We start from the raw sequence: 12,630 nt of genomic DNA on the forward strand, positions 1-12,630 counted from the left end.
CTTATGGGAGTGGAAAAGCCACCTAGCTCAACTATGAGCCATGGAGGCAGTTTTGGTTCCTATGTCCCTGTTTATCATCAAATCTGTTCCAGAATCCAAAAGCAGATCCAGTGATATTGGTTTTGTACTGTAATTTTGCTTTTGTCCTGTTCCACTTCCTAGTTAATAGAAAACAATGGTTCTACGTTTTCCAAGACATTTTTGCTATCTTAAGGTAATCTCAACATCGTTTAGAGGCACAAAATAGTCAACCTACTCTAGCCTATGTACTTATTCAGTTGTCAGATTTCTATTTTATTTTATTTTATTTTTTAATTTTTATTTATTTTATTACAGTCACAGAGAGAGAGAGAGAGGCAGAGACATAGGCAGAGACATAGGCAGAGGGAGAGAAGCAGGCTCCATGCACCGGGAGCCTGACGTGGGATTCGATCCCGGGTCTCCAGGATCGCGCCCTGGGCCAAAGGCAGGCGCCAAACCGCTGCGCCACCCAGGGATCCCCAGTTGTCAGATTTCTAAAAATCTCAACCACTTATACATTATAAAATAGGAAGCAAGAAAAACAAAATGAGAAATCCTTTTGAGTAATGAATATTTTAAAAGTGGGCTGCTAGTTTTTCAAAGGAAATCACTCTTGAAAACATACTCAAGAATCTTAAAAAAAAAAAAATTCAGAACTGTGGGTAAAATAAGGTTTAAAATTTTTACGTGGTTATGTCTTTGTGCCAGAAAACCTTGCTTAAATTTTTTTCAATTCTACAGTGAATTAATAATGTTTAGAAGCAAGGTGGGAGAAATGTTTAGAAGCAAGGTGGGAGAAAGGAAAGCCACTCATTGCACTGTAAATAAATGTAGTTTATTAATGTGGCACTGACACAGAAGACATATGTAAAGCAGACAAGTATAATATAAAAGCACCACCTAGCCTAAGTCATGAAGAATATAGACTGATTCCCCTATCCACATTTAGACCTCTGAGAGTACCACCATATTATAGCAACATATAATAGATTAATGTTCACAATGTCTCAGTAATTAGGAAAAAGATTAACATGCTAAACATAGTGTTTTAAAAACATCAAGTACTTAATACATTCTAGGAAAATCTTCAATGAAGTGGCATTTTAAATATTTCTGGTCTCATTTAATGGCTTAAAAGTTCTTAAAGAACAAACTATGATTTATGAGGAGGATCAAGAATGAGTTTCTAGCGACATATTTCACTGGAAATTTTATACCCAAAGATAAAAATAACATAGAAAAGTCTAAAATACCAGGTTATGCAAAATTATAATACAAAGGAAAAGCCAGACCTATTATAGATCCTCTCTAGGATTCTGGAAGAGATTTGGTAATAAAAGAATATAGGAATCAAACTGTGGTTCCACAAATCTTAGATGAGCTAATAGGTTTTCCCTTCCAAAACCTTCTCCAATGTGCATCATCTCCTTAAACTTCTCCAGAAAAAGTTTAACTTCACAGATATCTAAGCAAGCTTTATATACTTTGCAAAGGGAACTCAAATTTTCAAAAATCTTGTCTCAAATTCTATATAGGCAAAATTTCCTTACTTCCACTAACAAAGTCAAAGATAAAATACATAAGAGGTCAATTACCAGCCAAAACAATACTAACTGTAACCCTTCACTAAGCATATATTTAGTATTTATACCAGATGCTATTAACATTTAACTTAAATTTACAACCTTATTTTGAGTTATTATTTACTTATATAAATTGTTATATATCTACAACTACATATGCATAATTTATAGAAACACTATAATAGTAATATAATTAGATTTTTTAATAAATTTATTTTTTATTGGTGTTCAATTTGTCAACATATAGAATAACACCCAGTGCTCATCCCGTCACGTGCCCACCAAATTTTAAAAAGACATTCAAAACATTTGAAAAGCTTGATTTTTTTTAAGATTTTATTTTAAAGCTTGATTTCCTAAAAGAATTGTTTTTGGTGGGCTATGAAAAACTTACTTTTAATTAGCTGCTAGATATTCATTCAGATATTGTCAACATTTTTTTCTTTTAAGCACTTGACATAATTAATGATGGGTTGAATAAACTTGGTAGAACTCTGTAACAAATGTAAACTAGTTTTATTTATCCCCAAGTCTATGCCACACACAAAGCACTAAGGAACAAACATAAAATATCCACAAGGGAATCTGCAGACACTAACAGGCACATGGAGATTACCTCTCACACTACGCCTTCAATATTGAATACAGCCCTCCAAAAACATTTATCTGCCATATTTCTGTAGCACCGATCTTGCATATATTTTCTTTCATGAACTCAATGGCAGCGCTATCCCTATGATACTCAAGAAAATTCAATGAAAGTAATTAAATATTAAGGAATAAGATTTTTATTGGGTAAAGTTGAGCTCTGGAGTGCCACAAATCATTATCTAAGACTTTTTCTGACCCCTATGAACCAATCTGTGTCTGTTTTGAGGCTGTATCACCCTTACTGTGCATGCATGGGAAGAAAAAGAGAAAAAATTGATTATCTTCTGGTAAATCCAAGAACAAAAATTAGACTAATGATTCTGAACAAGGTATATTTTTGTTTCATCCAATAAGTACATTTTATCATCTATGAAGGTTTTGTTCATTTGTTGCTTAAATCCAGTAGAATTTTCTTGCATAAGATATCACATTCCTTGAAGGTGCTGCAAAAGTAAGGAATTATTATTACTAAGCATTCAGTTTCAATGCTCATCATCTCTAACAGAGAAAATAGCAAACGGAGCAAGCAAAGACTGATTGTGTTGGGCAGAAGTGAGGAAAGGAAGAAAAATAGAGTGAGCTAGTTAATTTGCAGTCTTATCCTAATTTTAAAAATAAAGACAATATAGTGTTTGATCTAGCTATTGCTCTAAGACATTTTAATATAACTTAAAAAGTACAAATATTGTATTTACTCCCATACTATTTGTTATTCAGAGAGCCAATCAGTTTGCTTTCATAGCTTCTCTCATCTCTAAATTTTTATCAGTTTGACATCTGGTTTCTTAACCACTACTAATTATAAAAGAATCCATTACCAGATAAAATTCTCACTTTACATTTAACTGTTAAGTTTTTATTTTCCTGAGGAAAGAAGTTGACTGATCAACTGCCACAGAAGAAATTAAAGGAGATGTTTGGGAGTGTATTATTTGTAGAAGTATTTAAATATAACTTAAAGACGAAAACTTCCCCACATTAAAAAGGGCATTCATTTTACTATTTTCCAAAGGTGCATGGACATCTTCCTTTGTCATCACATCCTCATTCAAACAACTCTAGAATTACGTTATACAACAGTCTACTTTAACTATGTAAGTCAGACAATGCTCCAACCAAAACTTAATAGTACCTGATAGGAACTCAACCAAGTAATCCAAAAGAATTCTACCTCCAACACTACCTCCAACACTGATAACAGTAATCTTCTGAATATATACACAATAAAAACCAAACATGTACAGTTGGACGTAACTTGTAAAATATAAGGAGAGAGGTAACCTCACTCACACATCAGTGAACATTTACTTGTTAAACATTTAGTAACAAAAGATGACTAGCAAGATCTGACTTCATCACTCCTACATTAGAATTTATAGAATAACTCTTGATAAGCTCACATTCTGATCTAGTCAGATCACGTAAGAATCCATACTTCTCATTTTATAATCAGGATATTTATAAAAATGCATTTGTTTTGAATAAAAATGTAATTAAAACCAGTAAGGCATACTATTTTTACATCTTTTCTTTCTATAGTCTAGGGGCAAAGCTTTTTAGGAAAAACAAAACAAAACCAAAATCCTTTGATGTGAACCTGACACCTTCTATATAAGGAAAAAGAAAAAAAAAGTCGAAAGTCTGAATTTTTTTGAATTTTGGGGACAATGTAGATAGGGGGAAATATATTGTCTTTCAAGTAGGAAGTGTATAAACTGACTAAACGTAGTTTATTTTTTAAAGGATCATTTTAGATGAACATACAATAATTACTATTTAAGGGACAAGAGGAAAATGAAAGCCAAGTTTCATAACGATTAATTCAAGTGAACATATTTACAATGGAATTGGAAAATCCTCAGCTCCCTGGCTAGATAAAAGCAGTCATCTACTGCATCAGTGTGTATTTTCAAGCAAATACAGAAGCAAAACTCATTAGCTCTTTAAAAAATACACACATTTAATGTTGGTCTGTTTTAATTCTAAGTAAAGCAATTCCAAAAATACAAACTGAACATCAGAGCCATGTGGAACCACCATGATAAAATAAGACAGACATTCACAATAATTACGTCTAAAGACAGTTCAGCTTAATAAATCATCTTCCAAGTATACTAAAGAAAGAGTTACTAAAAATACTGCTGGTGTTCAGTTAGAATTAAAGGACTTTGGGGAAAATGAAATAATATGATACAGGTGGAGTGAATAAGGTTACACGGGATTTACATTTTCCATTACCCCTAGATATAAACAAACATTCAAAATCAACACAAACTCTGTGTGTTATTCAAAATATTGCAGCTGCAGGAAAGGCAACTTTAAATTAATAGCTAGGGGAAAATCAAGTTTTGGTGGAGGTAAACAGAAGTGACAGTTTTTAATTTGCACTTTTGTAAAGCTCATTTATACCTGGCCAACCAGGAACCAAATGCAGGACAACGAAGTTCTCTGCTTCTTTTGGCTATAATGTGATAAGAAAAGGTCATCTTTTGAAGATGTTTAAAGAAATAAAGCAACTTTCTTTATAAACAGTCAAATAATCAATCAATGGAATAAATAAGTACTAACCCACATTTTTACCACTCTGTAACCACTACACTTTACATATTTTTCATTTTGGCGGCAAATTCCCCAATTTTTAGGCAAAATCCACCAATCACTTTTAAGAGTAAAATGAATAGCCACCAAAATAAGAATATTCTTCTGTTTACTCTTTGGCTAAAAAAGAAAACAAACAAACAAACAAAACAAAAAGAAACAGAAGACAACTCTAACACTGGTGATAAAAGAAACTGTTTTTTTACATGTAAAATAAAGTTATCAATTTAAATCTTGGTACATTTTATAAAAACAAGAGGTAATGTTGTAATAAAACAGCAGTAGCCTTGTCAGGCAACATACTGTTTGTTAACCCTGTGCAATAAAATACTTTGTTCATACTACACTTATTCAACATGACTAACAGTTACTACAGACATTTCAGGAATCTTCACGGGACTCCTATAGACTTACTGTTAAAACTGAGAGACATTTACAATCATAATGTGCCATGAAAACTTGAAAACGTTACTTCTAGTAGGAAATAATGTTCATATTATTTGAATTGGTTTTAGGTACTGAACAGCTGAGTTACAAGGACTGAAACTGAAAAGCATTCTAAAAGCCCATGAACACTGTTGTTCACACCCTTCTTCAGAACACACTAAACTTTAAACTTGTTTGACACATTTCTCTTCATACATAGCAAGCAACAGCACCCAATAAAAGCCTGAGAAGAAATGCTGCTGTGTAAATACTGCAACTATTCCTGAAAAAAGAATTATGGGATATATACTCCAAAGCTGCCCATTCCCATAATTTGTATTGCATAGGTCACATAATCACACACATATATATACACCCTTGTGTATATATATGCACATGCAAAGAATATATTAAGACGACAATGAAGTCTAGTCACAGAGCAATTTACAGGCTCAATATATTTTTTACACTTTGCTTGAAAGAAAATTTCAATATTTTACAGTCTTTTAGTAGGCATTATATACACTGCACTTTATGAAATCTGAAAGGTATTGAAATAAATTTTTTCCAACATTTTGGTAACAAAACAGACAACGTTTCTCCAAATACTTGTGCTATCTATCTACATGATCTGTTTGATCTGATAACCACTAATCACAAAAACTGACTCAATGGAATAATTAGAAAAATTATCTAACACCATGCATGGATTTGAATCATTTTTAATATCCTATCCTAGAAACATTCTACAAATCTTAAGATTTAAAAAATTAAGTCTCTGTTCTGATTTTTAAAAGATATCTTTTTATGACAATATCCATAACATTGACAGGTACATGTTAAGGCTAGTATCATCTCCTTTTGTGAAATTTTTTGACTTTTTTTTTTTTTTTTTTAAGAAAGATAGTAAAAGCCAGACTCCTTTATCCTTTAGGGCTTTGAACTGTACCTACAGAAAATGAGAGTGCAGTGAACATAATGTTCAGTCCTACAGTCAGGATGCAGTTGCTCCTTCCCATTCCACAAGATACTGCACCTTTCCATCAAGTGTCACCCGACGAGCCAATACTCGGTATTTTTCACCACATGCTATTCTACCTGCAGCACCAAAATAACTGGTAATGGAGTTTTTTAGATGATTGAGTTGCAACTCCTGATCTGCTAAGTTATTCAAAATCTCTGTGTTGAGTTCATCAAACTGGTAATCTTCTTTGCCTTCATCATCTTTTACAATTTCTGAGTTCTGAGTCTGGAGTGCTCTTCTTGGAAGACGACCCCTTCTCCTCCGTAAATGTGGTATTGCAGCAGGCCAAGATCTTCCTGTACGAGTTCTTTTTCTGGAGTCAGATAATCTATGGAACAACAGAGTCCTATAATTGTCTACTGAGTTTATAAAGCATCCTCTGACCAAACAGTACATTCTCAGATTTTTTTTCTATCACTCTACTGTAAGTATATATCCTTGTTGACATAAAAGTCAGCCAAACCAAAACAATACATGCTATTTTTATAAATGGATTATCACTCGCCTTCGTTAGATTCCATCACCTTCTTGGGGCTGACCTTTGAAGAGCTTTTCTTCCTTAACAATGTACTATTAAGCTTAAAAGAATCAGAGCAAGTTTTTAATTACGAGGCCAATGAGACAAATTCTTACCAAGAAGAGGCCCTATTGTATTATATATTGTCAACAGTCTTATCAATAAATAGAAGACAGTTCATTCACTCATTCAATACAGCAAATATTTAATAAGCACCTACTCCATACTCAACATTGTTCCCTGTGCTTAAATAAATGGTAAAACTAGAATAAATGTTCTCTTATTACCAGTTCTAGGCCTAGTGAAGTAATATAATGAACTGGAACAAGCATAAACTAGAAATCAGGGTACCCCTGAATCTAGCTCTGTGATATTGGCCAAATTCAAATATTCCTCTGTATTCTCTTCTGTGAAGAGATTAAGGGAAGGGGTTGAAATAGATCATCTTTCAGTCATTTTCAGCTCAGGAACTCAATGATTTTACAATCTTATAACAAGGGAAGCATATAGCATTACAGCTAAATTCAAAGGCTTTAACAGTAACACTGCTCAACTCAACATCCCAGCTCTGTTATGCTTGCCAATAAACATGCTAGTTTGGCATATTTCTTAAAACTTAGTTTCAGTTTATCTTTAAAATGGGAATAATAGGACTTACAATTCAACAGAATGTTTTATGAATAAAATAAGACAATATATGTATGAAGATCAGCACAATGCTTGGGTAAGAGTCCAAAAATAGTTCACCCTATTAATCATAATTCATTAAAAAATGAGTTACATTTTAAGCTTTTTAATACTCTGAATTTCGTATGATGTACATGAGCAGTTTTTCATTTGTGAACAAAAATTAAACTAAGGGAAATAGGGCAGCCTGGGTGGCTCAGCAGTTTAGCGCTGCCTTCAGCCCAGGTCATGATCCTGGAGACCCAGGATCCAGTTCCACGTCGGGCTCCTGGTGCATGGAGCCTGCTTCTCCCTCTGCCTGTGTCTCTGCCTTTCTCTCTCTCTCTCTCCCTGTGTCTCTCATGAATGGATAAATAAAATCTTGGAAGGAAAAAAAAAAACCCTAAGGGAAATATAAAACTTGCAAACTCATAGCTCTGACCCCAAGAAACTCTCTCTTCATACCTGGTATTATCATGCTTTAGAAAAGTGTCCTTCTGAATAGTCAGGTTAACTAAGATATTAGAGGAGAAGTCTGCTATTGACAGGAATCCTGAGTTTAAAATCCTTTTAGTAACAAAAGGATTTACATGTCTGATTTAGATATTTAAAAAAAAAGTCTTCATGAGCAAGGCACACCTAAATATTATAAGCATAAAAAGGTCTCAAGTAAAAGAACATAGGCTATAAACACCAGTATACCTCTTTTCTGTTCAAAAGGAAAATTTCCTGATAAATATTAACAACCTAAGGAATCTACATATGGATTGCTTCCCAAATGCTGAAAGCCATACTTAAATCACTTTAATTGCTAAAAATTTACTTAATCATTACTTTACAAGAAACAAATTATCTAGAAGAAAATGAGTAAGGAGTATGAATATAAAATATCTACCCATAATGCCTGGAAATGCTAGACGAGGTAGTTTCTTTTGCACTGGAAGCACCCGTGAAATCCACATCTGAGGTATTGGATGAATGTGCAGTTCCCTCAGTTCTCCTGAGACAAAAGAATTTAAATGGTATAACGACTATATTACATTACAATAGAAATACTCATTTCCCCCCAAAAGAAAATTCCTAGGATAGGAGAAAATAACTTGCTATTTACCCTATAGAACAAGGTAAATCCAAGGTAGGATTCTCTGAAATTGATTCCTTATCCTGCAAAATAAAAAATGACATATTTAAAGCATTGTTCTAAAGTAAGTGGAAAAGATGCTCATTTCTCAGTTAACTTCAAGCATCCTTCCTCTCTGAGAACATATACCAACACGTCCTCTTACCAAAGGTGGCTCAGCAGTTTTCTGAATCATTTTTCTTGTATATGGGCCCGGTGGACGACCTACGGATTTTTTCTTTCCTTTTTTTTCTATTCCATTGCTTACTTCCCTGAAACATAAAACCATTAAGTATTTAATCTCTACATAAAGAAAACAAAAAGACAATATATAATACACAGTGGCTTGGCTCTACTTATATAATAATTAGGTTATACTTATTATATTTTTATATTAATGGTAATATAAAAACAAAGAAATTAAATGTAAGTTGAATCTATAAGCTTAGTCAAGGGCATAGATAATACATTCTAATTTAAATATACATTTCTTGATTTAAGAGGTATTTACATAGAAAGGTTTAAGGAAAAAAAGTGTTCTCTTTATAATTCTGAAAAATATATAGCACCTAAGAGTTCAAAAGCAAAAACAAAAACAAATAGACTACTTATATTGGAGAGACGATTTCAAAACTCCCAGAAGCTCAATATTTAGTTTAGGTAGTTTTAGGTATTATGTGGGTACTTGGGAGATATTTCAAAAATTTACTACTAAAAGTTATTACAAATTTAATAGTTACCCACATGGAGCCAGGAAGTATCATTATTAAAATATAATAGTTATAAACACAGGTTGCCTTTAGAAATGAATATATATTTATCCCTGAATTATGTTTATAAGAAAGAGAATGAAGCCCAGGGTGGCAGTGTAGAGGAAGGAATTCTTCTTACAGGCAGGAAGTCATTCAAAAGGCACAATTACAAAGATCTAAAAAACCATTTTTGAGACATAAAAGCAAGCATCCAAGCACCACGCAGTGGGGAGGAAAAACAATGGTCAAAGATCATCTCTAATTAATAGAAGGGAAGAAGAAAAAGGACAAATACCAACATATAGAACATCTACTTAATTTATTCAACAAACATATCTACCATATAAAAGGGATATTAATATTAGATCATAGAAATATAAAGATTTTTCCTGTGTGAAGGGGTTCAAAATATAGTCAGAAGTTAACAAAGATATATACAAGCAGGCTAATAAAAAGGGTTCAGTGCTGTAAGAAAATTACCCAGGAAAACTTAAATAAAAAAACATGGAAAAGGAGGAATAATAATATATAATAGGCTAGAAAGAGGTGAATGGAGAAAACCAGAAGACAACTACTCCAGGCACCCAACTAAAGTTGGGGAAGTACAAGGAAGGAGAAAGGCAACTAGAAAAACAAAGCATAACTAGAACTATAATCAAAAGTCTCAAGGATAAGGTAGATGGGGTATACATTTTGGTGGTGGTGGGGCGGGGAGGGGGGGAGATCAACATTTATAGAGGACTCTGGGACTCAAGAAAGTACTCTCAGATTAAAAGGACCAATTCACAGAACAGGATCCAGAAGGAATAGAGAAATGCCTTTAAAGAAAGTTGAACCATTTCCTGGTAGCATCAAATGAAAACCTGATAGCTAACGCATATGGAGTTATCTTATTAACATCATGATAGGAATGAGAAAATTTGCGTAAACGTTCTAATTCATAATATGGGCAACTGATAGCAAAGGATTGATGATAAAATCTGAAAGTGCTAGGAAAATTTTCTCCTTTAGGAAAAAAAAAACTTGAAAGCAGTATCTACTTTATTACAAATTCAAATGGATATGAAACACTGTCAACCCTGTGTAATTAATTATCTTTTCTTACTCTCCAAGATAACTATCTCATACCTTTTATTTGCTCCTTAAATCTCTGCACAAACCTCTCAGCCATCTTTACAACTTATTATTTCACTTAGAAAACAGAAGCTACCATGCAATAATCTTAGTCACCTTCCAAATGTCAACTCTATAATAGAACTAGCATCTTTACCCATTTTCACCCAATTTCAACAAGAGTGTAAAGTCCTTCAATCAAAGGCCATTCCCACATTTAAGTTTTAAATCCCTTTCCCTTTAGCTTCTCAAGGACTTTACAGTATCTTCAATTACCTTCCCACTCTCCTGTGCCAATCTCCTCTCCACTGTATCATTCCTACTAGCACATAAAAATAGGTTCCAATTAATTTTCCATCTATTAAAAAATCATCACTTGAGTACTTCCTTCTCCTCTTCAAACTTCCATTTGTCTACCTCTCTTCTAATAAAACTACTTCTGAGTGTTGGTGACAGATATCCTTTCCACTTTCTCCCTTCTCATTCAGAATTCTTAAAGATTATTTCCTATTTTCCCCTTTTCCTTTATTATCACCATTATTATTTTGAATCTGCCTATGTCCCTTTTTTGTAGATAAAGCCCAGTCTTGACATGTTAATTGAGCAATGCTGGATTCAATCACACTTCAACCACTTCAATCTGACTTCTATCCTTACCTCCAAAAAAAAACAAAAAACAAAAAACAAAAAACCCTCCTGTTTCTGTCAAAGTCAGTAATAACAGAATGTTATTTTATGCAATAAACATTTTTCTCTCATCTTAAATCCACCTCTCAGCAGTATTCAATACTGTTTAATATGCTCATCTTCCTTGAAACACTCCCCTTCTCTTGGTTTTCAAGACACCAAACTTTCCTGATTTCCTCCTAACTTACTGATCATTCTTTTTTAGCCTCTTTCGTTTATTTTACCTCTTCCAAATCTCCAAATGATAACAGGGCATTATTCTGGGTCACAGTAGCCCCCCACTCCGACCCCGCTCTTGCTTCCTATGCAATTTCACTCATTTTCAAGGCCTTCTAAATCAGCTTCCAAATTTCTATCATGTGCCCTGATCTCTCCTGAGGCTCCTGGCTTTATACACCCAGTTGTCTGTACTTAACATCATCACTTACATATCCCTTATAAAAAATCCCAAACTCAATTGGTATGAGACAGAAGAATGCTTCACTCACCTTGCCAAAATCTGTTCTTGTAGGTCTTGATAACAGATATCACCACTGACCAGTTGCTCAAGCCAGAAATCTGGGCATTATATAACTTCATTCCTCCCTTTCTTTCATAAATTTAATTCATTAGCAAAGGCAATAAATTCTGTCTTCAACAGAGGTCTTGGATCTATTTTCTCTCCATTTGATACCACCTACCAGGGCAATCTCTCACCTGGACAACAAGCATTTTTTCTTGCTTCTATTCTTAAACTCTATACCTATCCATTCTCCAAATAGCATACAAGGAGTATTTTTAAAGGATAATTCAATCTGCTTATATCTTTAAATAGCTCTCCATTATGCTTTAAAAACAACCAAAACTCCTTAGAAGACTTACAGAACTCTATATGATCAGGCCCCACCCAAACTTTCCAACACCTGATGTTATTCTCTAGCCTTCATTCATACCTAAATAGTCTGTGATTTCCTAGAACCTGCCTTACAGCCTTCATACTTGTATTTCCACCACCTGCAGTATTCTTCTTTTGTTCTTCACACTGTTAGGTTAGTCTCATTCTTGGTGTTTCAGCTTAAATATCATTTTAAATATTAAGGCATTCCTTAAGCCTTCTTCTTAATAGACTGTTTCACCCTCTATCCATCCCAGTACAATCTAAAACCATATGCTATGTTCTAGATGGCACTGGCATGATCTGTATTTTGTCACTTTTCCCCATTATACTGTAAACCCCATCAGGGCAGAAAGAAAGTCTGTCTTGTTGTTATTACATCCACAGCACTTCGATAGTAAGGTGCTTGAAATATGGAATGAATAAATGGATGAATGAACGAATGAGAAATGAACAAACAAATGAATATGCCAGTACTTAAGCTGTCTGCTAACAAAATCAATAGGGCTTATTCCTGGAAAGCCTAAGATCTAAAATAAATAAATAAACATCTAATTTAACTCTTTGTACCTTGTCTAAACAAGAAATTATAAACAAG

General features: G+C 33.6%; 1 protein-coding gene across 3 annotated transcripts in view; it reads right to left on the reverse strand.

Moving 5' to 3' along the window:
* Positions 1–4,195: 4,195 nt before the first annotated feature.
* MTF2 (metal response element binding transcription factor 2) overlaps positions 4,196–12,630 on the reverse strand; it is a 63,028-nt gene continuing 54,593 nt past the window's right edge. For all 3 annotated transcript variants that reach the window (XM_041749585.1, XM_041749584.1, XM_041749586.1), the window contains 4 exons: positions 8,773–8,878; positions 8,598–8,650; positions 8,382–8,486; positions 4,196–6,631 (listed from right to left, as the gene is read on the reverse strand). In XM_041749585.1, the coding sequence (XP_041605519.1) occupies positions 6,274–6,631; positions 8,382–8,486; positions 8,598–8,650; positions 8,773–8,878 (622 nt within the window). In that variant the 3' untranslated portion in view covers positions 4,196–6,273. The remainder of the gene's footprint in view (positions 6,632–8,381; positions 8,487–8,597; positions 8,651–8,772; positions 8,879–12,630) is intronic.

The sequence above is a fragment of the Vulpes lagopus genome, chromosome 3 (assembly GCF_018345385.1).
Source record: "Vulpes lagopus strain Blue_001 chromosome 3, ASM1834538v1, whole genome shotgun sequence".
Classification (NCBI taxonomy): domain Eukaryota; kingdom Metazoa; phylum Chordata; class Mammalia; order Carnivora; family Canidae; genus Vulpes; species Vulpes lagopus.